The sequence below is a fragment of the Triturus cristatus genome, chromosome 8, assembly GCF_964204655.1.
Source record: "Triturus cristatus chromosome 8, aTriCri1.1, whole genome shotgun sequence".
Lineage (NCBI taxonomy): Eukaryota > Metazoa > Chordata > Amphibia > Caudata > Salamandridae > Triturus > Triturus cristatus.
Genome location: NC_140591.1, coordinates 834,338,228 through 834,364,023, shown reverse-complemented (window position 1 = coordinate 834,364,023; position 25,796 = coordinate 834,338,228). Strand labels below are relative to the sequence as shown.

At 48.1% G+C, this 25,796-nt stretch overlaps 1 protein-coding gene across 2 annotated transcripts in view; it reads right to left on the bottom strand.

Annotated features, from left to right (window-relative positions):
- ARHGAP6 (Rho GTPase activating protein 6) overlaps positions 1–25,796 on the bottom strand; it is a 1,083,331-nt gene that overhangs the window by 203,506 nt on the left and 854,029 nt on the right. For both annotated transcript variants that reach the window (XM_085622292.1, XM_085622293.1), the window contains exon 7: positions 11,985–12,135. In XM_085622292.1, coding sequence (XP_085478418.1) covers positions 11,985–12,135 — 151 coding nt within the window. The remainder of the gene's footprint in view (positions 1–11,984; positions 12,136–25,796) is intronic.

Here is a 25,796-nt window from a genome sequence, read left to right as displayed (position 1 = left end):
CATATCAATTCAAATTGGTTAATGAAACAATTCATTAGTGAATCCCAGCACAGCAATGTGCTTTGCGATATTTTATTGTAAATGTGAACTGCATCAACTAACGCCATATGGGTACAGCAGTGCTATAAAAAATGAAATGGCAAATTTAGTTGTGCATCGCAAGATGTTACATCTCACTCATTTTACGGAGAAGTTCACTCTGATTATTTTATGCTGCTTTTTCAGAAGGTTACAACTTGGTATTCATTTTTTAGGTCTCGCGTGCGTTGCAGGGCAGAGCCCTGCTCCGCCTCCGCGAGAGAATTTATAGGAAAGGATTTTCAGAAGAGGGCTTTAAGCCCCGACCCTCATTTCCATTGGCTGGCGTCACCGTTTATGTTAAACGGTGGCCAGCCATTGGAAATTAGATGGTTGGGTTGCCTCCCTTTAGCTTTCTGTGCCGGCCCACCCGGACTGGCTTGCCTGCTTTGCGTCTGTCGCAAAGCACTTTCTTATCTTTATGGGGCCATGTGTTTCTAAAACATGGCCCCATAAAGATAAGAGATCGGCTGCAGCGTGGTCCTCTTTCACTTTCGGGACCGCGCTTGTTCATTACGCAACTCTTTCAGTCGAACAATTTCCCAGTTCCGCTTTAATATTTGGAGCAAGAAGTTTGCTACTAGTTGCGGACATGATTCCATTCCCCGTTTCTAGTAAAAAATTAAAGTATCCAATTATTTGCAATCATGTGACAATGTCTCAAAGGGAATCAATGAGGGGATGTATTTTTAGGAGTAAATTAATCACAATGGAAAAATGTAATGTAATATGCAATAAAAAGGGCCCGGACTAGAAAGCGATCTCCCTGGGACCACACAACATGTTCGCGCGGCGCAGCCGTGACTCAATGTCTGGCACCCTTGCTGACAACAAACACCAGCACAATCTGTTATCTACTGGCGACTTCCGCCCAAAGTGGACAGACATGTTCTGTGCACCAGCAATGGAAAACTACCCCCAGTGGGTTTTCGTTTCTTTATATGGAAAACATCACCCACCAGCGAAAAGCATGAGGCGAAAATGATAAAATCAGGAGCAATGGCACGACGGATGCAAACATCACGAGACAAGTGATAAAATCAGGAGACATGTGCTTTAGCGGGGGCAGACTGTGCCCCCACTTCCCCCTCCTTCACGTGACAGTCGGGGCACACTGTTTGGGTACACTGGGATGGTAGCGCCTGTCTGCGGGGCTGCAGGTCGCAAGCGCTTCAAACAAAGCGCATTTTTGGAGACGCTACAGTTATTTAGCGCTACGCACCAGTCTACAATACAGCAATACGTGATGCAGGTTTGATGGGGGTTTGGCATATGGGGAGACAGAGCAGCCAATACATAGCAGAGGACACAAAAAGGGCAAGTTTAAACAATGACTGACCATGTTTTAAAGCTGGTTTCCGGAAGAGCTGGACTGTTCAGTAACACACACATGTCCATGCCTATATGTGCTCCTTATTCTTAAAATAGGAGTGCCTGTTTCAGGGGATTTTCTCATAATGGTAACGACTTGAGCAAGATTTGGAGAGATGCTGTTCAATTTTATCGGTTTATACTTCGACCTATGCTTGACTGTCGTAGATAACAGTCGGAATGGGGCTGCTCCACCTTTCAGTGGGAGTCAAGAAAATAAATAGATTTTTTTCCAAAGTGGCTACAATATTTTATTGACAATTAAATCTCGCACACGAGTGCCCAGAGAATGACTTAATGCAATCTGCCAATATCAACTTGCACTCTCTGTTCTGTCCAATAGTCTTAAAGTACCATATTACAGTGGCCTCGCTGACAAATTGATATTTACAAGTCGCTCACTTTTCAGTGACATTCTAAATAGAGAAATTAGCATTTCCTTTTATGTTGGGGGAGGGGCGGGCAAGGCAACAGAGGATAAGGTCTGAGAGAGTGGCAAACTCATGCCACATCTGTTCACTATCCACTTGACTTGTCTAACATGCATCTTCCGCCAGATTTGATTTTTTTTCCCCACAGAGAGTCGGTTACATTATGGGATGTTAAGCCAGTTTCTTGAAATTACATGACAAAAAAGGCTAATTTCTAAAATGTGTCTAATGATATGAGCATAGGTCCTTTGTTTTCTGGCAATGAAATATATGTGGAACTGAAATGTCATACTTCGGTACACCAAAAACATAGAAATGTCACACATATGTAAATTCAAAACTTGTAAGCTATGAGGATAAAGTCAGTGTAGAGAAAACGTTTTGGCAACTGGGGAAAGTTTTCAAGAACAGTGACCCTACCAAAGTCCATGGGAGGCATTAAACCTAACAAAGGATGAAAATGATTCCAAGATGAGAGAGGGTGAGCTGAAGGGTATACAGTCGACCAGATACCCAATACATCCTGCAGCCCACCGAAAACACAAGTGTCACTGCAAATGTCACGCATTTGGCCATTGAATGTCACTCATAAGGTCACTGAAACCGAGGAACTGTCACACATAGGCATTCTGAAACCTTAGCAGCTATGGGTTAGAGTCCTGGACAGTGAGGCTACAACACACACCAGAGAATTATACCATAGACAAGCATTTGCAATGCAATAGGTCTCGTATTTGCGAGAGTTGGAGCTATTGGCATTGTAAATGACAATGTCTTTTATGTTTTGAATACCTGCAAGCGGTACATTAACACACACTTTGTACTTATAGTCATTGCTTACCGGAAGCAAGGCTGGCAGTAACTGCGCCTCATTTACTGCCAACCTTGCTTCTGGGAAGCAAGGACTGTAAGTACAAATTGCGTGTTTTTGCACCGCTTGCAAGTTTTTGAAACACATAAATAAAAGGCAATGTCATTTACAATGCCAATAGCTCAAACTCTCACAAATGCCGGACCTATTGCATTGCAAATGTTTGTTTATAGTTGTCTTCGAGTCTGTATACGAGTGTGGGTGTCTGGATGGTGAGCTATAGGTCGAAAGGGTGAAAGGAGAAACTAGCTGTATGATCTTTAAAGCACATAAGAATACTGATCAGTAATTATTAGGATTGATAAACCATTTTATAAGGAAGCAGGAAGCACAGTCTGATGTTTCAGCTGCTCATCGGTGTTACTAGCACACATGCCAAAACATCATTATATTTATTTAGCGATGAACTATTAGATGCTATAAATTGGTCAATAATAAACTTCTCTTCCATTCTTCTAAATGGGTTTCAAATATGCATTCACAGACATCCCACATCTAGTTTACCAGCAACACACAAGGCAGCACAAAGTGGCAAAACGCTGTCCTGTTCTGCATAGAGCCACCCTGCTTCACCATGGAATGTAGCCATCAGTGATGGACAATCAACAGTATGGGCTTGGCATTTGGTACATAATTCACCCGGCTTAATGTGGCACGGATTTCAACACCTGCGTGTAACTGAGTTCGTTCTGCCAGTGCCATATAGTGCTCAACCAAAATGTGTGCATGACCATGTGTCGCATGGTCGCTGGAGAAGAGGAGGGGACGGAAAGAACCTTTAGTGACTATGCCTTTCCACCATCTCTGCAGGACGCCCGTGGCCCCTTTAATACGGCCTGGCTTGCTTCGGAGGCTGACACGCCCCTCCTGACGTCGCCCCAATCCGGTTTGAGCAGTGCACGTAAGGAGGAAGTGTTCGAAGGGACCGGCACGCAAGCCCACGGAGGAGAGGAAGTCGGAAAGCGAGTGGAGAAGGAGAGCGAGGAAGCAGACAGAGGGAGAGTCGAGGAGAGCGAGGAAGCAGACGGAGCGAGAGTCGAGGAGAGAGAGGAAGCGCACGGACGAAGAATCGGGAGGACCGGGAGCGGAGGAGACGGCTACCCCAGCAACGAGAGGGACGGAGTGCCTGGAGGCCACCGACACGGCGTCTCGCCCTGCCACGCACCCACGGAAGGAGCGTGGCTGGGAAAGGTACGGGGTCGAATCCTGGGTTTTCTTTCACCAAGTGGAGGGAAGTAGCCAGGGTATCATTAGCAGGGAGGTCACTGGGGTGGTTCTTTGGGGCTGGTTGACAGGGCATTGCACTCATATCACCTCCCTACGGCCAACGGTAGCATTGTTGGTGGCGGATCCCCGGTGACTCATCACCCCTTTCCCCCCCCCCTTCACTATCAACCCGGTGAACAGTGAATCTAAGAGTGGTCTTTCTCTTCCTTGCATGACCGCCGGAGCCATCCCATCGGACCTAGATCCCCCGAAGAAGGAGGAACAGAAGCCAAGAAGGAGAGAGAGAAACAGTTATTCACTCTTGTACTGCAGCGTGATTATTAAAGAAGTCTATAGCTCTTGATCAGGACTAGTGGTCTTCATTGTTCCATGCCCGGGGCCACTCCCCACCATCACAAGTGGCGAGCCAGATAGGAGTCTTTAGTGCAAACCCCACCGATACAGGATGGACACGCTCATTCATCAGATGAAGGAGAGCCAGGCCAAAATGGAATGGGCCATAGAACGCACCACCTCCCAGGCGGAAGCCGATCGGGCCGTGTTCAGCTCGGCTATTCAGAACCAAGCCGATAATCTAGTGAAATTGGCCGAAGGACAGGGACTCATCATGGCCTCACTAGGACAAACTAGAGCAGCCGCACCTCCGGGAGCGGTGGTCCCCCTTCAGAAGTTTACGCCAGGAGAAGACCCGTTGGCGTTCTTTTTGAATTTCGAAAGAGCAGCCCGGGCTAGTGCCTGGGTGGGAGAGAGATGGCCTTTCTACCTGGCGCCTTTATTGGTGGGTGAAGCTCAAGCGGCCTACCAAACCGTGAATAAGGATGGAACCGCCACCTATGCTCTCGTAAAGCAGTATATACTGGATAGGTTGGGAGTGGATGACGAGACACACAGGCTACGTTTTCGACAAGAACGCGGGGCCCCTGGGGACATACCCAAAACTCTCTTTTTTAAACTTAAAGAGGCGGCGGACTTATGGCTGAAACCCCAGGAGTCCAGTATGGAGGACGTAATGAAAAAAATCTACCTCGAACAATTCCTTGAATCTCTCCCCTATGCCAGCCAGCGCTGGCTGAAGCAACACGCCGGTTTGACTCTGGAACAGGCTGTGGAAATGGCCACATCGTACGCCAGAGCTCAAGGCCGACCCACCCCGAGAGAGCCCGAACGCCACGCTCTACCTGTTGTCCCCGGAAAAGGAGAAAGAAAACCCACTAAGCCTGTCTTTGAGTCCATATGACCGCGAGGAGTCCGGCCAGATCCCACCCCTTTTTCAGGCCCCCAGTGTTATGAATGTGGGGAGTGGGGACATATAGCCAGGTTTTGCAGGAAGAAGAGGGAGAAAGAGGAGGAACCTATGGACGTGAGCTACTTGCCCCACTCCCTTCTTTTCGCTCAGGAAACAGGACCGGTGTTCTATGTGAGTGTAACCATACAGGGAAAAGGGGTACGGGCCCTGCTAGACTCCGGCTGCAAACACTCCGTAGTCAGGCAGGATCTTATTCAACCCTCATGGATCCTACCGGGTAGGAGGGTGGGCATTCGTTGTGTTCATGGGGATGTAAGGGAATATCCTCTGGCTGCGATCCGCCTACAAACCCTCACCGGGGCCACCATGGACGCCATAGTGGGGGTCCTCACAAACCTTCCTGAACCACTCATTATAGGGACTGATAATCCATGCTTTACGTCCATGATGAGCGAAGCCCTCATGTCCCCCAAACCCGGTCGTGTCTCCCTGTTGACGCCCGAAACCTGGGCCAGGGATACCCACTTTAGAACAGCCCAATTAAACAATGCCAGTCTTATCAACGCCTGGAACAAAGCCCGAGCCGACCAAGACCCCTCAACCCGAGTGTATCCCACGTTTGTTGAACAAAACGGTCTCCTATACCGTTTGGCGAAAGCAGACGCGATCCCTCAACTCATTGTTCCCTCAGACTTTAGGGATCAGATACTTTTCTTTGCACATGCCCATCTTTTGGCGGGTCACGTTGGGGCAGAAAAAACAGGGCAGACCATTCTTCAGCACTTCTTCTGGCCGGGTGTATATGCCCAAATACAGAAGTACTGTCAGGAATGCCAGATATGCCAACGACGAAACCCTTATGTCCCACCTGCGGTCCCCCTGCAACCCCTGCCCATCATAGGCAATCCTTTTGACAGAATAGGCATGGACCTCATAGGACCCCTACCCAAGTCCAGTAGAGGACATCAATACGCCCTTGTCCTGGTTGATTACGCCACCCGTTATCCAGAGGCCTTTCCCCTTAGAGCAGCCACTTCCGCCGCCAGAGCGCAGCGTCTGGTTGAGGTGTTTTCACGGATGGGTTTCCCCAGAGAAATAGTCACAGACCAAGGGACCCCGTTCGTGTCCAACTTAATGAAACAGGTGTGCCAACAGTTAGGCATCAAACATATAAAGACCTCGGTGTACCACCCCCAGACAGATGGCTTAGTTGAGCGATACAACGGCAGTCTTAAACTGACCCTGAAGAAACGTCTGTCTGGGGATGGAAAGAACTGGGACCAGCTCTTGCCGTTGGCTTTGTTTGTTTTAAGGAGCCAGACCCAATCCAGCCTAGGTGCCTCCCCCTTTGAGCTTCTCTTTGGTAGGAAACCGAGAACCTAGCTGGAAATAACCAAAGACAGCTGGGAAAAAGAAGGGAAACAGGAAGCCGAGGCCTTGTTAGACTATACTCGCCAGTTGCAGTCCTGACTACACAAGTTGAGGACCCTAGCCCACGACCATTTGGCCATCGCCCAAACAAAACAGAAACACTTCTATGATAAGGGGAAGAAGTGGAGAGAGCTCGATGTAGGTGACTGGGTCCTGGTGTTATTGCCCACCTCCACACAAAAGATAAAGAAGGAGTGGCAGCATCCCTTCCGGATAATTAAAAAGATAGGGAGAACCACGTATGTCCTACAGATGACAAAAACGAAAACACAAATATATCATATCAATATACTGAAGAAATGGTTAGGAAAACCTCCACGACCGTCACAAACGGTTTCTGTCACCTTACCCCTGGTACATACCGTCAAGGACGTCCCTATCAATCCCGAGCTCACTACAACCCAGCGGGACGAAACACTGTCCCTTCTTCTCAGGTTCTCGGAGGTGTTCTCCGATCAACCAGGGAGAACCCACTTAGCGGAACACACTATCCCTACCCCACCCGGGGTTATTGTAAAACAAAAACCGTACAGGATACCGGAAGCCCGACGAGTGGCCTTTCAAGCAGAAATACAACAAATGCTCAAAACAGGAGTGATCATGCCTTCCCATAGCAACTGGTGCTCCCCAGTGGTTTTGGTGCCAAAACCGGATGGAAGTATCCGGTTTTGCATAGACTTTAGGGCCGTTAATAAAGTTTCCAAGCAGGATGCTTACCCGCTTCCCCGCGTTGACGAACTGGTGGAACGCCTTGGTGAGGCCAAATACATAACAACCATCGACCTCACCAAGGGCTATTGGCAGATTCCCCTAGCCCAGGCTGACCAAGAGAAAACTGCCTTCTCCACCCCGTCTGGTCATTACCAATTCACCGTACTGCCTTTTGGGCTACACGGGGCTCCGGCCACTTTTCAACGGGCTATGGATACCCTCCTTTCCACACATCTCCCCTAAGCATCCGCCTATCTGGATGACATAGTGGTCTTCAGTAAGACCTGGACCGAGCACATTCAACATCTGGCCAATATTCTTGAGAGTATAGGCAAGGCGGGGCTTCACATAAACGCAAAAAAATCCAGAGTGGCTTTTAAACAGGTGAAATATCTAGGCTATCTCCTCGGGGATGGAAACATAGAACCCCAAAAAGAAAAAGTGGCAGCCGTTCAGGCCTTACCATACCCAAAAACCAAAAGAGAACTCCGGGCATTTCTGGGACTGGTTGGGTACTATAGAAGGTTTATCTCACAATTCGCAACCCTGGCTGGGCCCCTTACGGATCTTCTCCGTAAGTCTCATACTTCTCCCCGGTTACGGGCTCCCACCGACCAGGAAGCTGCTGCTTTTCAGTCCCTCAAAAATGCCCTCACCTCCTCCCCTATATTGGTGACCCCTGACTTCCAGAAACCCTTTGTCCTCCAGACTGATGCCTCCGGGGTTGGGATTGGGGCGGTACTCTCCCAGGAGGACGCGGAGGGGTGCGAACGCCCCATCCTATACATCAGCCGAAAGTTGTTTCCCCGTGAACAGGCTTATTCCACTGTGGAGAAAGTGTTTGGCTGTTCGGTGGGGGTGGGCAAGTTGCGGTACTATCTAGAGGGTAGGCCCTTCACTCTCTTTACGGACCATGCCCCTCTCACTTGGCTCCAGAGGAATAAGGGTCACAATGAGCGCATTCTCCGGTGGTTCTTGGCCTTACAGCCCTATTGCTTTGAAGTACGTCATCGAAAAGGGATGGACCAGGGAAATGCCGACTTTCTCTCCCGATACCCGATTTCCCCCGATCGGGAAAATCCAGGGGGAGGGATGTGTCGCATGGTCGCTGGAGAAGAGGAGGGGACGGAAAGAACCTTTAGTGACTATGCCTTTCCACCATCTCTGCAGGACACCCGTGGCCCCTTTAATACGGCCTGGCTTGCTTCGGAGGCTGACACGCCCCTCCTGACGTCGCCCCAGGCGCACCAATCCGGTTTGAGCAGTGCACGTAAGGAGGAAGTGTTCGAAGGGACCGGCGCGCAAGCCCACGGAGGAGAGGAAGTCGGAAAGCGAGTGGAGAAGGAGAGCGAGGAAGCAGACGGAGGGAGAGTCGAGGAGAGCGAGGAAGCAGACGGAGCGAGAGTCGAGGAGAGAGAGGAAGCGCACGGAGGAAGAATCGGGAGGACCGGGAGCGGAGGAGACGGCTACCCCAGCAACGAGAGGGACGGAGTGCCTGGAGGCCAACGACACGGCGTCTCACCCTGCCACGCACCCACGGGAGGAGCGTGGCTGGGAAAGGTACGGGGTCGAATCCTGGGTTTTCTTTCACCAAGGGGAGGGAAGTAGCCAGGGTATCATTAGCAGGGAGGTCACGGGGGTGGTTCTTTGGGGCTGGTTGACAGAGCATTGCACTCATATCACCTCCCTACGGCCAACGGTAGCATTGTTGGTGGCGGATCCCCGGTGACTCATCACTCCTTCCCCCCCCCCCCCCCCCCCCCTTCACTATCAACCCGGTGAACAGTGAATCTAAGAGTGGTCTTTCTCTTCCTTGCATGACCGCCGGAGCCATCCCATCGGACCTAGATCCCCCGAAGAAGGAGGAACAGAAGCCAAGAAGGAGAGAGAGAAACAGTTATTCACTCTTGTACTGCAGCGTGGTTATTAAAGAAGTCTATAGCTCTTGATCAGGACTAGTGGTCTTCATTGTTCCACGCCCGGGGCCACTCCCCACCATCACACCATGTATGTGTGCTCGTACGAAGTCATGGTCCCTTGGGGTTGTAGTGGACAGCCGCCAGCATGTGAATACATTCACCTCACTTGTGGGACAGGGCTCAGTCTACTTACATGTGCAGATGTGAGAGTTCTCGAAACATGTATGATAGCGGTCATTCTGCATGTGCTTATGGTACAGTTGAAAAACACCGCAACAGAAGGTCTGCAGAGGACCGTCATACATCCATAGTGCAATGCCTAGATGGGAACTGAAATCAGGCCTCATAACTCAGACTGGATCTCCTGGCAGAAGCGTTCAAGTGCCATTTGAACCCAGAGGACCATAACATGTCTTTAAGACATAATGAAATAAATTTAACATTGAGGGGCTACCTTCTTACCTACACATCAATACTGAATTTAAAAAATCCTGAATTCCAGGTTAATGAAAAACATAAGAAAGAAGATTTGTTTAGAGGTCTTAGAAACGTAGGTTTGGGGCTATAAAGTGGTTTGAAGTAGTAGTTCGTGCTGGGGAAGCCATTGCCTAGCAGACTTCCATGATTAACCTCTGTAAACTTGGTGGATTTTCGCTGGAATGCTATTCCACACTCTCGGATCACAACAGGGGATGGCCTGGCGAGATGGCCTGGCATCCAGCCTTCTTGTTCTCTTACATGCTCGTCTCTGGTCTGGTGTAAGGCTGCGTGTTTTATTTGACTCTCCACAGGCTCTTCTTCTGGAGCCAGATATGGGGAGGTACCCGCGAGGACTGCATCATGCCTGAAGAAGCTCGCCATGAAACGTATGCCGCCATGAGTGGTCTTTATGAAGCACTGATCTGGTCCTAATGGGCGCTATACAGCACTTTACATCAAAACAGTAATAAGAAGAAGTCAATTAAAAGTCCAAACAAGGAAGTTTTAATAGTTCTGTCAGTACACAAGTAAAATTGTTTTGGAGGTTGGTGAGGTATTGGGTCTCTTACAGGGTGCAGGATGATCTCTCGGGAGATGTGCAGTGAAAGGCTAGTGGTAATTTATCTCCTGGAACCAGGAACATGGAAACAGCGCAAGTTAACCATTTCCTTAAGTACTGTGAGGAGGTGAAGAGTAGGAGATGCCAGTATATGCTATGTGAATAAGAGTAGTTTTATAATGTTTCCACTTAAGAATTATTCTTTTAACACTACTTGTAACTTCTGAGTGTGGAGTTATTCAGATTCCCATGATGACGTGAACATCCACACGTGCAATGTAAAATGCACCTTAAGAAAGACTGCAAACTAGAATTTGTCCAACAAAAGCGAAGGTGACAAAAAAGGCGAAAGCCCCACAAGGATCTGCACTGAATCAAAAGACAACACTGCTATGGTGTGTACCAGGGGAGATGCCTTACACTCAATCGCCAAGCACCTTCGGATCTGCTATCTAGCCTCTCAGCATTTAAAGGTCTTGTGCTCAGTGCAGAAACTTGGCATAAGTTAACTTGATTTGACTGTGTGTGGGGTACCCAATGGCAAAGAATTTTACGTTCACAAAGGTCACAAATAGGGCCACACACAGAATGGACATGGCTAGAAAAGAAAGACTCTTGACCCTTGTGGTGATTTGGGTTTCTTTGAACTCTCTTCAGAGTGCTGTCTCAGCCTTGAGCTGAAATTGGTCAACTTTTAATTCATGGCCAGATGAGAAGAAACAAGTCATCCTGCCACGTTCTACCTGCGAAGATGTTTCTACTCAGAAGAAGAGAGCACTGCTACTCTGAGGCTGCACGGGCTTGGTATGGAGAATGGAGGTAACCAAAAGGCACATCTGACAACAAAGGGGTCCCACACAAAACAAAGTACTAGTGAATACTGAGGGAAAGGACAGCAGTGAAGCAGGGACGCATACAAGTGCGGCATGGAACTAAGGCACCAGTGAACGCTACAGGTCCCAAGTGATTGGGAAAGAGTGGGAAATGTGCCACACTCGTATAGAGACAGGTTTCTCAACCCTTGTTCTTTTTGACCAGTACAAAATGACCACTTAAGCGTTAACGGCACAACCTACATTAGCCTTAAAAACTGGATGGAATTGTTTTAATACTTCTGCTTTCAACTTTTGAATACGAGGAGGAACGCATTTCAAACTGTACCAGCGGAGCATAGAGCGCGTTTGCTCTCTGTAGCGGGGCAGAGGCACATTACAGTTAAATGTACTTAGAGTTAAACCCCCAAATTGCACTGGCTGTAAAGCAGCTGCTGCACCTGCTGATGGTGAAGCTGGACACAGTGTGGTCGAAACACCAGCACTCTTACCTTATTTTTACAGGTTTCCACATACACTTTAGCTTTGAGCTGCAACTTCCCCCTCCCCAAATTTATGTCAGTGAAACTAACACTGAAGAGTGAACAGAATATGCAGGACCAATGTTGTGGTTCCATTAGAAACTCAAAGTCCACTATGTGTTGTAAAAGGCACAGAGACTCGTAGTTTTCTTATAACTGCTGAAAATATTTTTATGGAGATTCTTATTGTATTGTTTTCAGTAGTATCTCTTCGGTTTTAAGAGCTTATTAGCCTAAATAAACTTCGACCGATATTTTTTTTAAAAAAAGCTGTTGCAATGTGCATACTACAACTGTAATACTCACGAAGCGTGTTGATGAAGGCCGTGTACAGTTCCCTGGTCAGGAGGGGATCAGGCATGTCTCTCAGAAACTCCTTTAACAAAGCGGCAACATCATGAACGCTGTGCTCTTCATCAAGTACCACGTCCACACCATGGTCAAACTCCTCCCGCAGCTGCAGAACACAAAGGACGCACCCCATTATAAATATACACCCTGTAAAGTGAACTTCAAACAATGGCAACATACTACCACACAACTATCATTTGAAAATGAAACAATTCCGAACAGTGCAAACATAATTACTCCAAATGTCGAGGTAGGAAGGAAATACTTAAGACACGTCATTAATAATAAGGCCGTTTTACACCTCAAAACTAAATGAGGTAAAAGCCCTTTGAAGGCCTTACTCAGAGATATGGAATTTTATTTAAAAAAAAATACTTATGGAGGGAATCAACCTGTCTTGTACAAGAAAAATCCATTTGTCTCTTTTCAGCGATGTGGAATTTAATAAATCTACTTTTCCAATGTTCAAAATACAATGTATATCTACATGTCCTGCAACAACAAAAAAACACTTGTCCCACCTAGTCCTTACATTACATGTGCTGAAACAGAAACATAATAGATTTTGTTCTAATAAAACTGACCTACTATAGTAATGCTTTGCAAAAATGCTTTAAGCAAAACTTGATTTTATTACTGAGAAAATTAAAAGTAAATGCTCTTCAATAACGGACTTCTGGTACTGCTGCTTGGACATCCTTCTCCACAAAGAAAGTGGCAACCCATTCGCTTCTCCATCCATTTTGCAATCAAAACGGTAAAGATCAGAAATTCTGTGCAGTTGGAGTGGTACGGTCTCATCAGATAACTGCAGTATTGCTCAACTAGTGGAGGATACATGCAGATATCAAGATGTTACTCACTATTCGACGCTCAGCGTATCATCCTGTCAGAGACACTGCTCAAAATCACAACAGGAGCGCTACCCAAATAATTCAAAGTTCTATGCCACCATTGGTTTCCAATGATCATTATGTAGTGCTGGAGTTTCATGTTTGCCCCGGTTTAAAAACACTGCCATGCATAATTCCCATACAATTTATTTAATATATTGCACAAAATGATGCAGAGTGATTCCTGGCTGCATCATACAGAGGCACACATCATGCGTACATAAAGATAAGTTATTTGGGAATGGTGACTAATTGGCATGGCATTGTGTCTTTGAACGGGACAAACATTCATTAGCACTGCATGATGATTAATCGCTGAAGTGTGCTTAATGGATGGAGCACACCTGAATCTAGCATGGGAAACAATTATGATTCTATGCATTTATTTTCTTCAACCAAGTCATTGGTTAGATGAAAGAAGCAGTCATCAGATTTATTTATCACCCTGTCACCATGTCAATCAAAACACACACACGCTCTGAAAAGACACTGTTGACACACATTTGAAGACTCTGTAGGTACACACATACCCTGCACAGATTTTGAGTAGTATTGGGATGGAAACTTTTTTTGCATGATGATGAACGCACACCCCTGCCCTGACTGCTCCAACTAAATTGATGTCTGGATTCCTAATGCTGATTTGTGTTGTCATGGGCGAACACATGCAACATGACACAGTCCTGTCTCACAGATTGCGGTCTTTTTGCACCCGACGGGGTGCCCAAGGCCCTAACCCTATAGTGATGAAAGGCTACTGCCTTTGCCAGGAGATAAGCTGCACGAGCATGGTAGTGGCAGCAATCTGTGTAGCGATCAGTAGGAGTGAACAGGCCCTTTTTAGTTCGAGCCTAGTGCAGCGCGCATGCGCTGCTGTAGGAGATGACCTTTAGAAATCGGTCTGCACTTTTCAAGCACTTGTGCTTGTAGTGGCATCCACCTTTCGGGAGCGAGCAGCGGCGTGCAGGGGCCATCTGTTCGTAATTAACGTGGCCGCATGTGCTTGTTTATATTTCTTTACTTTCCCTTCCACTGCCTGCCTCACCCTCGCCCTCCCTTGTCAACAGATTCCTTGTAAACAACGTTGTGGCTTTTTGATCTCTGCCAATTGCTGTGCTACATATCTAGTAGCTATACTTTAAAAAAAATTGTACTTTGTTAAAAGTATCTGCTAGCATGTATTTTTGTATAATACAGTAAAACAGGGGCTGCTCTCTACACACACACCATATAAAACAAGCGCTCACTCCTAGCACATGCTACCTCTCTTCTCAAGTTATAGGAAGGATGAAACTTGGAGTCAGCCCTGCTTTAATTTGAACCTGTGGCTGCTGTGTGCGCACAGATTTTCTGGGGCCATCTGTTATTGTGGCTTGTTGAGCTCTGTCAATAACTGTGCTACATATCTAGCAGCTGCACTAAAAATAATCGTATTTTGTCAAAAGTATCGGTTAACATGTATTTTAGTATAATACATTAAAACAGGGGCTGCTCTCTAAAACACCATATAAACAAACGCTCTCTCCTACCACATGCTGCCTCTCTTCTCACGTTATAGGAAGGATGAAGGATGAATTCCTGACATTGTACGCTCCTTTCCCTCCTGAGGCGGAAGCCGGGAGGTCTCCTATCTATTCTTGTCAAAAACTGATTTATTTTTAACAGCTTACCTGGGATGTTATTCAGTCCCGTGAATTTTAATGTTTTGCGGCGGGCGTGCTGTTGAGGAGCCATAACCCCTGAGAGCTCAGCAGCGCCTGGTTTCTCACCCCTACCCCCTCCCTCCAGCCCCAGTCCCACTCTCGCCTGAGTTGCGAGGCCGAGAGCGCTGGGCGTCGAGTTTGGCGGCCATCTTGGGTTGGGATAGGTGAGCCAGGACATCGTCAGCGCTATAAAAACGGGCTAGGATGTCTCCGCGCAGCGGACGCGATCAGCGGACGCGCCGGAGCTGCGCCGGAGTCGTGCCAGAGTCCTGCCCGTCTGCGCCCGTCCGCGCACGACCGGGCTTAGGGCATAGGGACTCTGGCACACGCACCTGCTATACATCAGCGGACCTTCTAGGACTGAACTCCGACAGATATACCCTATCTCCGAGTACAGGTGCCATACTCAAAGAACTTAACATCCTGTATAGCTCTAGGTGCAAGAATTATAGCCTCTTAGCCCCTGTGAAGTTAGCGACCCTTAACACCAGGTCGCTGCAGAAACATCATTTAGAGATCTTTACCCTGCTACAGGATGAGACCATTGATATCCTGACACTCACTGAAACATGGTTGAGTGATGCCTCTTCCCCGGATATCATTGCTGCCCTTCCCAGCGGGTATGACATGGTGTGGCACAATCGACCAGAGGGTACCCGGGGTGGGGGGGTAGCAACGATCTTTAAAAAGCCATTTAGGGTAACAAAGATCCTAGCCGAGACAACCAACACTGTTGATCTACTGGGTATAAAAATCACTATGAACAACTCCTGCCTCATCATCCTAACAGTATACTGCCCCCCCCAAAGCACACCTGGGTTCAACGATCTCTTTCATCCAATCATTTCAGATCTTCGCACACGTTATAAAAACATTCTGGTAACTGGTGATTTTAATGTCCATTGGGATAAAAGTCTTCAAGACCTATCAGCCCAGAAGCTACAGACCATCATGACTACTCTTGGACTGAAACAACTAGTGGAAGTTCCAACCCACATTAAAGGCCATACCTTAGATCTTGTTTGGTCTTCATCCCCAAAAGCATGTATCACCAGCGTCTCACCTTGTCTCTGGTCAGACCATTACCTTATCTTATATGATTTACCGCAAGAGATCTGCCAGGTTAAACTACCCATTAAAACTAAAAAAGTGCGCCAATGGAAAAGGGTGAATGTCGAGACTCTATCCAAGACCATGCCCAAGTACATTCAGAACTCTACACTTCCTGCTGATAGCACCGATCTAGATTCCAAGTACTACCTGATAACAACTACCCTTAGGTCAACCATTGATGAACTAGCCCCTGAAAAGGTACAAAAAATAAAAGGGGTAGAGAAAGGAGCCCCTTGGTTCTCTGAAGGTTTACGCGAAAACAAGAGAAAGCTTCGCTACCTCGAAAGATGCTGGAGGAAATCTAAAAGGGCCACTGACAGGGAGCTATACCGGAAGTCTTTCCAAGCTTACAAAAAGCTTATTGTTATAACAAAGAAGGAGTATTATGAGACGCGTATTAAGAATGCCACCAACATACAGAGAGAGACCTTTCAAATACTGAAGGAGTTAAGCAAGAAAGAGGAAAAGACTGATACCCAGATTGATTGTGACACCTTTCAAGGGTACTTCTTGGGTAAGGTAGCGACCATCCTGTCTGAGATTAAGAAGAACAACCCAGTCCCTCTTGTCGTACAACCTCCCCCCCCAGACTCACCCTCTCCTAACTTTACTGACTTTCCCCACATTGACCTTAGTATTCTGAGGAAACTAGTAGCGTCCACTAAATCTGGCTCCCCTGCGGACCCCTGCCCGCCTGACACCCTTCGGATGGCAATACCGCTTCTAGAGGATCAGATCTTAGACCTTTTAAACACCTCATTAGCCACTGGACTTCTGCCATCCACCTTTAAAGAGGCATGTGTCAGACCCTTGATAAAAAAACCGGGAGCCGACCCATCTAGCCTGAAGAATTATAGGCCAATATCCCAGCTACCATTCCTGTCAAAAGTACTAGAACAACATGTACTTAAGTCCTTGTCAGCCTTCCTGGAATGTCACCACCTTCTCCACGACCGGCAAGCAGGTTTCCGCGCACATCATAGCACGGAGCTAGTAATGCTGTCGGTACTGGATGAGCTAAGGTGCATGGCTGACGGTAAAAAGCCATGCGCGCTGATATTATTAGATCTTTCAGCAGCGTTTGATACTGTCAGCCATGCACTGCTCCTGGGTAGGCTGGCCGGGTTCGGGATAGGGGGACAGGCGCTAAAATGGTTCACAGCCTTTCTAACAGGAAGGACGCAGAGGATCCAATTGGCAGACCAGGTCTCAGAGGTGGGCAGGTTAGTTTGTGGGGTTCCGCAGGGGTCAGCGCTTTCGCCACTGCTATTCAACCTCTACTTGCAACCACTGGTAGAGTCGCTGGCTAAGATGAAGTGCAAAGTATTTAACTATGCCGACGATACGCAGCTACTGCTGAGCATCGACAACACTTCATCGGCACAATCAGAGGCCAAAGACATCCTACGCTTCACAGTGAATTGGATGTCGTCTAATCTGTTGAAAATCAATCCGGATAAAACAGAAGTCCTGGTTGTCTCAACTGCTGTGTCCCCTTGGAGTGATCTATACTGGCCCCAAGAGCTAGGCCCTGCCCCTAAATCCTGCCCCAATGTCAAGAGTCTTGGGATGAAAATCGATCAAGATCTCTCAATGGCTAATCAAGTCTCTGCTGTAGTTGGCTGCTGCACTAACTTAATCAGGCAACTACGCAAACTTGCCCCCCTGCTCTCGAGAAATATGCTGCAAACCATCGTGTCAGCCACAATAGTGTCTAGAATTGACTATGGAAATGTGCTGTACCTCGGCCTTCCGAAGTATTCCATCAGCCGTCTCCAGGTCATTCTAAACGACGCAGCACGCCTGGTCTTTGGAGTTCCAAGGAGGACCCATGCCTCCCCCTTGCTCCATCGATTACATTGGCTACCCATGCAGCAGAGAGTGGAGTTCAAAAGCATGTGCATCTGCCATAAAGCATTACATGGACAGGCGCCAACCTATATAAAGGAAAGGCTCGAGCTCCACGAACCCAAACGCGTCTTGCGATCGTCGGGCTCTTTCGTATTGTCTCAACCACGCTTTAAGCTGACGACCAAAGGAGGCAGATCGTTCTCAGTACAGGCCCCCATCAACTGGAATAAGCTGCCAGAGGCTCTTCGTAGAGAGCCCAATCTCCTCCGCTTCCGGAAGGCCTTGAAGACTCTACTCTTCAAGAACGCGTTCCCACTTCATTAACAAATTGCTAGACCCGTTACCTTCTATCTCCTCCATCTTTGTTCTGTACTTGGTCAGTAGCGCTTTGAGACCTGTCGGTGAGTTGGCGCGATACAAAACCCAGATACAAATACAAATACAAATACAAATGAAACTTGGAGTCAGCCCTGCTTTCATTTGAACCTGTGGCAGCTGCGTGTGCACAGATTTCTGGGGCCATCTGTTCTTAAATAGCGTGGCCACGCCCGCTACTTTATCTTTGTTTACTCTCTCTCCCCTGCCTGTCTCACCCTTGCCCTCCCTTGTTAACCGTCTCCACCTAACCAAGTTTGAGGCTTGTTGATCACTGCCAATAACAATCACTTAATCTCCCTGTGCCTACCCTGGTTTTGTTTACATTTATTTTAATAACGTCACCGGTGCACATTATCAATTCATATTAAAACAGGGGCTGCTCTCTACACACACCATATAAACAAGCTCTCTCTCCTAGCACATGCTGCCTCTCGCCTCAAGTTATAGGAAGGATGAAACTTAGAGTCAGCCCTGCTTTAATTTGAACCTGTGGTTGCTGCGTGTGCACAGATTTCTGGGGCCATCTACAGTAACAACACAAGTGCACAATACTGAAACATATCAATCTATGGATATTAGCAATTAACTTCTAATGGACTGGTTTATGATCAATACAGATGTGGAAGACTTATCCGATGCACTTATGCCATATTTACCGCAGACATGTGAAGTAATATTTTGCTATGGCATTATTACAAAAATATTAAAAGATATTGCAACAGAATTCTTGCACTAAAATTTAAACTAACAAACATTTGTCAGATATTCCTGGAAAAACCATTGCCAATATCTTTGGTTACGCACTTATAAGGTGCCAAAAACCCCCCACAAATTAGCAATGCCAATAGCTCAAAAATAAAGTCCAAACTACCAAGCTCTAAATGGGTGTTTTATGTATGCTAAAAAAAATATTACTGCACATTGCTCAGAAGGTACATTTTGTATCTTTAGCCTTCAGGCTACTTTAGCATTGAAACTAATTCTAAAGTTGTTGCACATTTGCTTTTTAAGAAAAAAAGCTAGAACAAGATTTTTCCGTAGCACACAATTCATTACTTTGTAGTAGTGGTTAGAAACATAGTTATGCTATAAAAACATTGCCATAGCCAATAGGTCTCGCCTTTCAGAACATACAAGTATTTAGTTATGCAGCACAATATCCTTGGTGCAATAACATCAACTGTTGCATGGCTAAACACTTATGAGGTCCCATCCTTGTTATCTGTGTGATTGGAGTAAAGCAGACAAGCTCACTCATTAAAAGTTCTGGTGCTGTGTGCTTAACTCACCCTTGGTCTACATCAGTTTTGCGTGTTGTGCTGCACAGTGTGTGTGTGGTATACATGTGCTCGGTGTATGTGTACCTGTGAATGGTACAATACAGGTATGATGCAATACTGGGCAGTGTGTGTACAGCATATGCATATCATGGATGCATGTCTGCCTGTGGATGGTACACTACATGTAGGACGTAGTGCTGTGCAGAGCTTGTATGCTATATGCATGAGCTTGGTGTACGTGCGCCTGTGAAGGGCACAATATAAGGAATATTCTGTATTCTATTTTGGGAGACTCTGAGTTAACTGGAGTAACATGAGAGGAGGTAAAGAACCCCATTCCCAGACAGATTTATGTATTGCTGCAATCCGGATAGCTAGGTGGAACACACTGGAGGAAGCAAGAGCCAGCCTCTTCGGAACACTCGAAAGTTTGCTCTTTGATTCAGAGTGAGGTCACTAGGAAGGGACCTTGGACAGCTCAAGAAGGAGATGGGGCTGCTAAGAGAACCATATTGAGTATGGCAGTGACTCAAGGGTGAGCGCTTGATACACATCACTGTGGCTGATATCCAGGTGTGGACCTCTAGTCACTCCAATGGCCTGTTTTTCGGGGCTATTAGATTTGGAGTCGCAACTGCTGTGACAGATTGCTTTCTGGAGGAAGAGAAAATACAGGAGAGGACATATAAACTCAGACTTTAAATCACATTTGGTGTCTGGAAATGGACTATAAGAAGGGGAGCTTGAGACCAAAAAATTGTCAGCTGTCAAGAAGCCAGTTGGGAAGAGAAGCTCTGCAAGATTTCCGCCTGATACTAGGAGCCAAGGCTTGCTAGTCTCCCAGCTGTGTGAGGGGACATCACACAGGGAATCTAAGACCCCCCCCGCCTTGGAGACTGGAGCATCATTGCCTGTCTGCTTGCCAAGACCAATGTGCCCTGTGAAGAAGAGGAGAGCGTTGGAGGGAGCAAGGTCCAGTGAGGGAATCTTGGCAAGTGGACCCCCAAAGTGAGGTGTAAGGTGTCAGCTGCTACACCAAACAGGTTATCGCCAGTGTGCAGTGTTGAGTTGGCGACCCCAAATGCCAGGTGTGGCCACTGTGAAGACTGCCACTGTGCCAATTAGGCCAGAGCCTGTGTGCAGATGAGGAACAGTGATTCTGTATGCCAGAGGGGGCCACAGGGACCAAGTAAGGATGTTTGGTCTAGTTGAGATGGTTGATGGAAGAATGAGGCCTCCATGGTGACCCATAGGGGGCCTGAGCCATGACTGAGGACCAGTACCACGATCGTTGCAGCCCCACGCCCTCCGCCTCTTTCTGTGGGAGGAACCTAAGAACGTACCCAGCATCGACGCAGCAGAAACACCCCTCCGGGCCTCTCCATTACAGAACTGCATCCGAGGAACTCTAGGACAGCCACCCGTAGCACGCCTGAGCCACGTATGAAAGACTTACCAGACAGCCACCTCAGTGCCCATGAAGGGGACAAGCTCAGATACTATGGTCGCTGCGATCTTGCTGGTGTGGGTAAGACTGATTTCAGGCCAGACGGCCTGGGGAAACTTGCTTGCCAGATAGCGCTGCAGCACTGGATCACTTTTGACTCCAAGTGTTATAGTGGGATTCCTGAGTCTCGACCGACTAGTGGAGCTTAACTTGAATGTCACCTATAGTCACGGCCAATGGAATTATGAGCTTGTGCGGCTGCAACATTTTTTCCATGATTATACTTGCCATATTTCCCACATTATCAGTCATCTGCTGCATTATCTGCAGATTTTAACATAAAAGAACTATTTCTAGCTCAAACGGTTCAAAAGTTACTAAAGACAAAGTGACACGATACAGAGCAGTGGAAGATCCTTTGCACAGGTTGACTGGTCACTTTTCTGTTGCTTATTGCTAAATTTAAGTGTTACACTGCTACTAATGACGTGCACCTATGCCCAAGCAGTGTTAACAAGCGTAACAATGACAAAATAAGGAAGAAATACAATCACAAAACACTTTGCATTATGCAGCATAATTTGCCTTTTTGTGTTGTATTCTTTAGTCAACCCTACCCATGACTTGACCCTCCCCTACCGCATAATTCTAGGGGCCCTACCTATAGTGAATGAGGAATAACCACCAACGCTAGCTTGAGGGGAGTGGGACTTGGGGACCCACCTATAAAACACTAGAATCCTAACCTCAGGGGACTGTGTGTATTGTTTGGTTATGCCGTATTTAACTTTGCGATCGTATATAAATACTCATTTTTTCATAAAAGTAAGTATTTGAATAGACAATTTATTGCTGCTGCATGTATTTTAAGTTGTGAGCCTGTATTCACCACCCTGTGTCAACCCCCCCACCCCTTGAGAAGCTTTGGACTGCTCGACCCGCGTTTCCATGGAGAGTCAAGTGCTGAAGGCATACTTTGCCCAGCTGCTCAGGACACATAGTAGGTCAGGCCCCAGGACATCAGGAGTGAAAGGCCACAACCACCATGGATGGACCCAGTAGCTCCTGCTTGCACCATAGAGGTCTGAAGATGGGTTTCACAAGCAGCAAAAGAATACCTCCTGCTGGCCTAACCTTCCAAGAAACCAACCTCCAAAATATTATACGTTGCTGCATGCATTTGGGCGACGATGAAGCAGTTCCAAGAAGTGCTATTATGAGGGTGGACTGCCCTGCCCAAATGTGGATGTTGATATCAGAAACAGGGGAACGGGTCACACACAGGAGATTGACCATCATCAAAATCCGGCAAATGGCAGATGGGCCACACTGCACTAAAGGTTTAGGGGCCAGTCACCTTCTGAATGATGGTTGGACCCTTGTTGGTATAGAGCTGCTGTACTGTCTGTTCATCTTTCTCCTTATAAGCATCTCTAAATATAAAACTATTTATAAAGCTGCACTGAGCAGTAAACGTCAACTCCCCCCTCCCATATAACATATTGACAAGCACAGCTGGCTCACAAGTTCCACTGCGTTTCTCTTTTTCATGGTGTGTAGTGTTGTGGGGCGCCAAGCCTACTCAAAGCATAACAGTCTGCCATTGCCAGTTCCAGTTGAGATTTTAAACTGAAGCAGTCAGAGTTCTTTCGCACTGAGAATTTGTGAGACTTACTGACAGGCTGGAACTCACGAGAGGTAACATGGGCAAAGCCATTCATACACCATTCAAAGGCAAACCAAAAGGGTGTAGAAGAAGCCACACATTTTCCAGTCCAAAGAGGGCCATTCTTCAAACATATGATAAGAAAATTGACATCTAATGAACTTGAATTAGAATGGTTCCAATGGAGTTGTGAAAGGGTCATCCATGAAAGAAGGGCAGAATTTATGCCAGACTCATGATAACCCAAAACAATTGCAAATTGGCTATAATGAGATTGCATGTACATTTATTTTTCGTGATGAACATGAAAATCTGGGATGGATTTTCCTCTTCTGGATCGATGTTGGACAGCCCTGCTAGCTGTGCTGTTTAAAAATCACTGTTCTTTACAATAGCATTTTCTACACATATTCATGCCTGACTAGCGTAGATTAGTTGGAGATAATCAAAATAATTGTAGACTCTGGTCTTTGAACTGCATTTTGAGGTCTGATATTATAAATGTATTTCCTTTAATCTGGGTGATATTTGTCAATGGCGCTCTCTTCACATGGAGTGGAGCCTGTTTAAGAAGCAGAAAGAGCCACAATCCCCTCTGTGGCATCCTCCATGCTGTTGTGTGGGGCTGGCCATAAATGAAGTCTCCACAATGCTGCATGACACTGTCAGGATTGGGACACACAGATCAGAGTGCAGAAACAAAGATATTTCTAGGCGCAGCTATGTGCACCACAGACAGATGACTAGCTTTCTCATAACACAGTATAAGGTGCACTTCAATACAGTTTGGGCAAATACTGACCTAGGGCGGTATCACACAAAGTGCCCCAGGGGCGCAGCGGGCGTTTGCACCCCAGTGGCGTAACAAAAGTTTAAGGGGGCCCCCTGCAATGTACACAGAGGGGTCCCCACTCCGCATTTTATCCGGAGGCTTCAGACCGTAGTTCTGTTCTGAGGGGGCCCGCTGGGGCCCCCCCGCACCGCGGGGGATGCGGGGGCCTGTGTTACGCCCCTGTTGCACCCGCTTTGCACGCCCCTGGGGCACTTTTGTATTACAGAAAGGGCCGCAGACGCTTGTGTGGCCCCTTCTGTAATACCGATAGCACAGGAGCACATAAAGCACCAGTGCTATCTTCAGGGGGCGTCCCCTCATTTGCATGGGGGCGTGCCCCATGCAAATGAGGGAATCCCTTTGCCTCTGCGACCACACCGTATTACAGACACGAACGAAGAGGCACAGAAGCGGTCAGGGGGCGCACTGACAGAGCACCACCTGATGGCAGCCCTCTGGAGGAGGTAAAGGGGGGTTCCATTGATCCCCAGACATCCCCTTGCAGGGGGGTGCAGTCACTCACTGCACCCCCCTGCAAGGGGATCTCTAACCCCTCCTTACTGTGAAAACATACAGCGGCGACAAAGGAGCTGCTCCGTTTTTCACCTGAATTTGCTGCGCCAGGGCACTGAGTTTGTGGCTGTCCTGGGGTCAGTGCATTAATTTTAATACGGCGCATTTTCCTTGATTGGGCTGGGCGCACCTTTTGAAAGGTGCACCCGGCGCAATCACAGAAAATGCGCAATATACATAATACGGTCCCTGGAGGCCAACGCACTTTCAGCTGTCAATGTCTATGCATCTAATCACAGACCTTGTTAGAAACGAAAGTCACAGCTATTTGAGATATCCAAGGACATGACTTTAAACCTGTTTTATTCTGTGTGACACGGGCGGGAGGCTCCCAAATCACTCCAAAGAGGGTAGAGCTTGGGCGGGTTTGATCTCTGAGTAGTACAAAAGGTATGTCTTCCTGTACCCAGCACCTTTCTCTACACAACCTCTTTCACAGAAAGGACAAATGGCAGCTTACGGCAGTTGAAACAGCTGCATTATTAGGAAGAGCAGCAAACAGCACAGTTTCAAAGTGATGGGTTGACACGCACTCACAGTTTATTCCTACTCTGCTGTCCAAACTGACCATTAACGTCATCTAAACTCAAATGCATTAAAGGCCTCCACTTCCTGCTGGTTTACGGCCCTTCAGTTTGTGCGTTGGTGTTATCCGCTCTCTAAAGGACACAAAATGTGCTTGCAAAGGAGTTTTGGTCTGCAGTGGGACCCTCCCAGTCACCTCGTAAGGACACGTGAACACGTCAGGCACTTCAGCACTGTAAATAATAGAAAACAGTCCAGGCCTGGATCCTTCAAAGTTCCACAGCGAGAGAACAAAGCGAGGGAAGAAGCTGGGGGACGAGGGGGGGGGACTGATGGACGGACCCACGAGATTGACAGGACAGGCAACAAAGACACGTTTGTGGGCAACTACCTTCTAACTCAGGGGTACTCACAAACTTTCTCTTGGGGGCCAAATTTACAGTGTGGTTTGTGGCCGAGGGCCGCACCTTGGGGGCGGGGTCATTGGGGAGGGGGCGGGGCTAGAGCAACAAAAAAACCTGTGACCATGAGGTGGAACACAGGTCCCTGCAGCGGACGCCTTCGTCACCTGAGCCACCGGACCCGGCATACACATATCTCCCCCCTCTCCCTCTCTCCCTCCCCCTCTCCCTCTCCCTCTCCCTCTCCCTCTCCCTCTCCCTCCCTCTATCTCCCTCCCTCCCTCTCCTCCATCTCCCTCCCTCCATCTCCCTCCCCTCCATCTCCCTCCCCTCCATCTCCCTCCCCTCCATCTCCCTCCCCTCCATCTCCCTCCCCTCCATCTCCCCTCCCCTCCATCTCCCTCCCTCCATCTCCCTCCCCTCCATCTCCCTCCCCTCCATCTCCCTCCCCTCCATCTCCCTCCCCTCCATCTCCCTCCCTCTCCCTCCCTCCCTCCCTCTCCCTCCCCTCCTTTCTCCCTCCCCTCCATCTCCCTCCCCTCCATCTCCCTCCCTCCATCTCCCTCCCTCTCCCTCCCTCTCCCTCCCTCCATCTCCCTCCCTCCATCTCCCTCCCTCCATCTCCCTCCCTCCCTCCATCTCCCTCCCTCCATCTCCCTCCCTCCATCTCCCTCCCTCCCTCTCCCTCCCTCCCCCTCCCTCCATCTCCCTCCATCTCCCTCCATCTCCCTCCCTCCCTCCATCTCCCTCCATCTCCCTCCCTCCCTCTCCCTCCATCTCCCTCCATCTCCCTCCATCTCCCTCCCTCCCTCTCCCTCCCTCCATCTCCCTCCATCTCCCTCCCTCTATCTCCCTCCCTCTATCTCCCTCCCTCCCCCTCCCTCTATCTCCCTCCCTCTATCTCCCTCCCTCCCCCTCCCTCCCCCTCCCTCCCTCCCTCCCTCCCTCCTCCCTCTCCCTCCATCCATCCCTCTCCCTCCCTCCCCCTCCCTCCCTCCCTCCCCCCCCCTCCCTCTCCCTCCCTCCCTCTCCCTCCATCCATCCCTCTCCCTCCATCCATCCCTCTCCCTCCATCCATCCCTCTCCCTCCCTCCCTCCCCCTCCC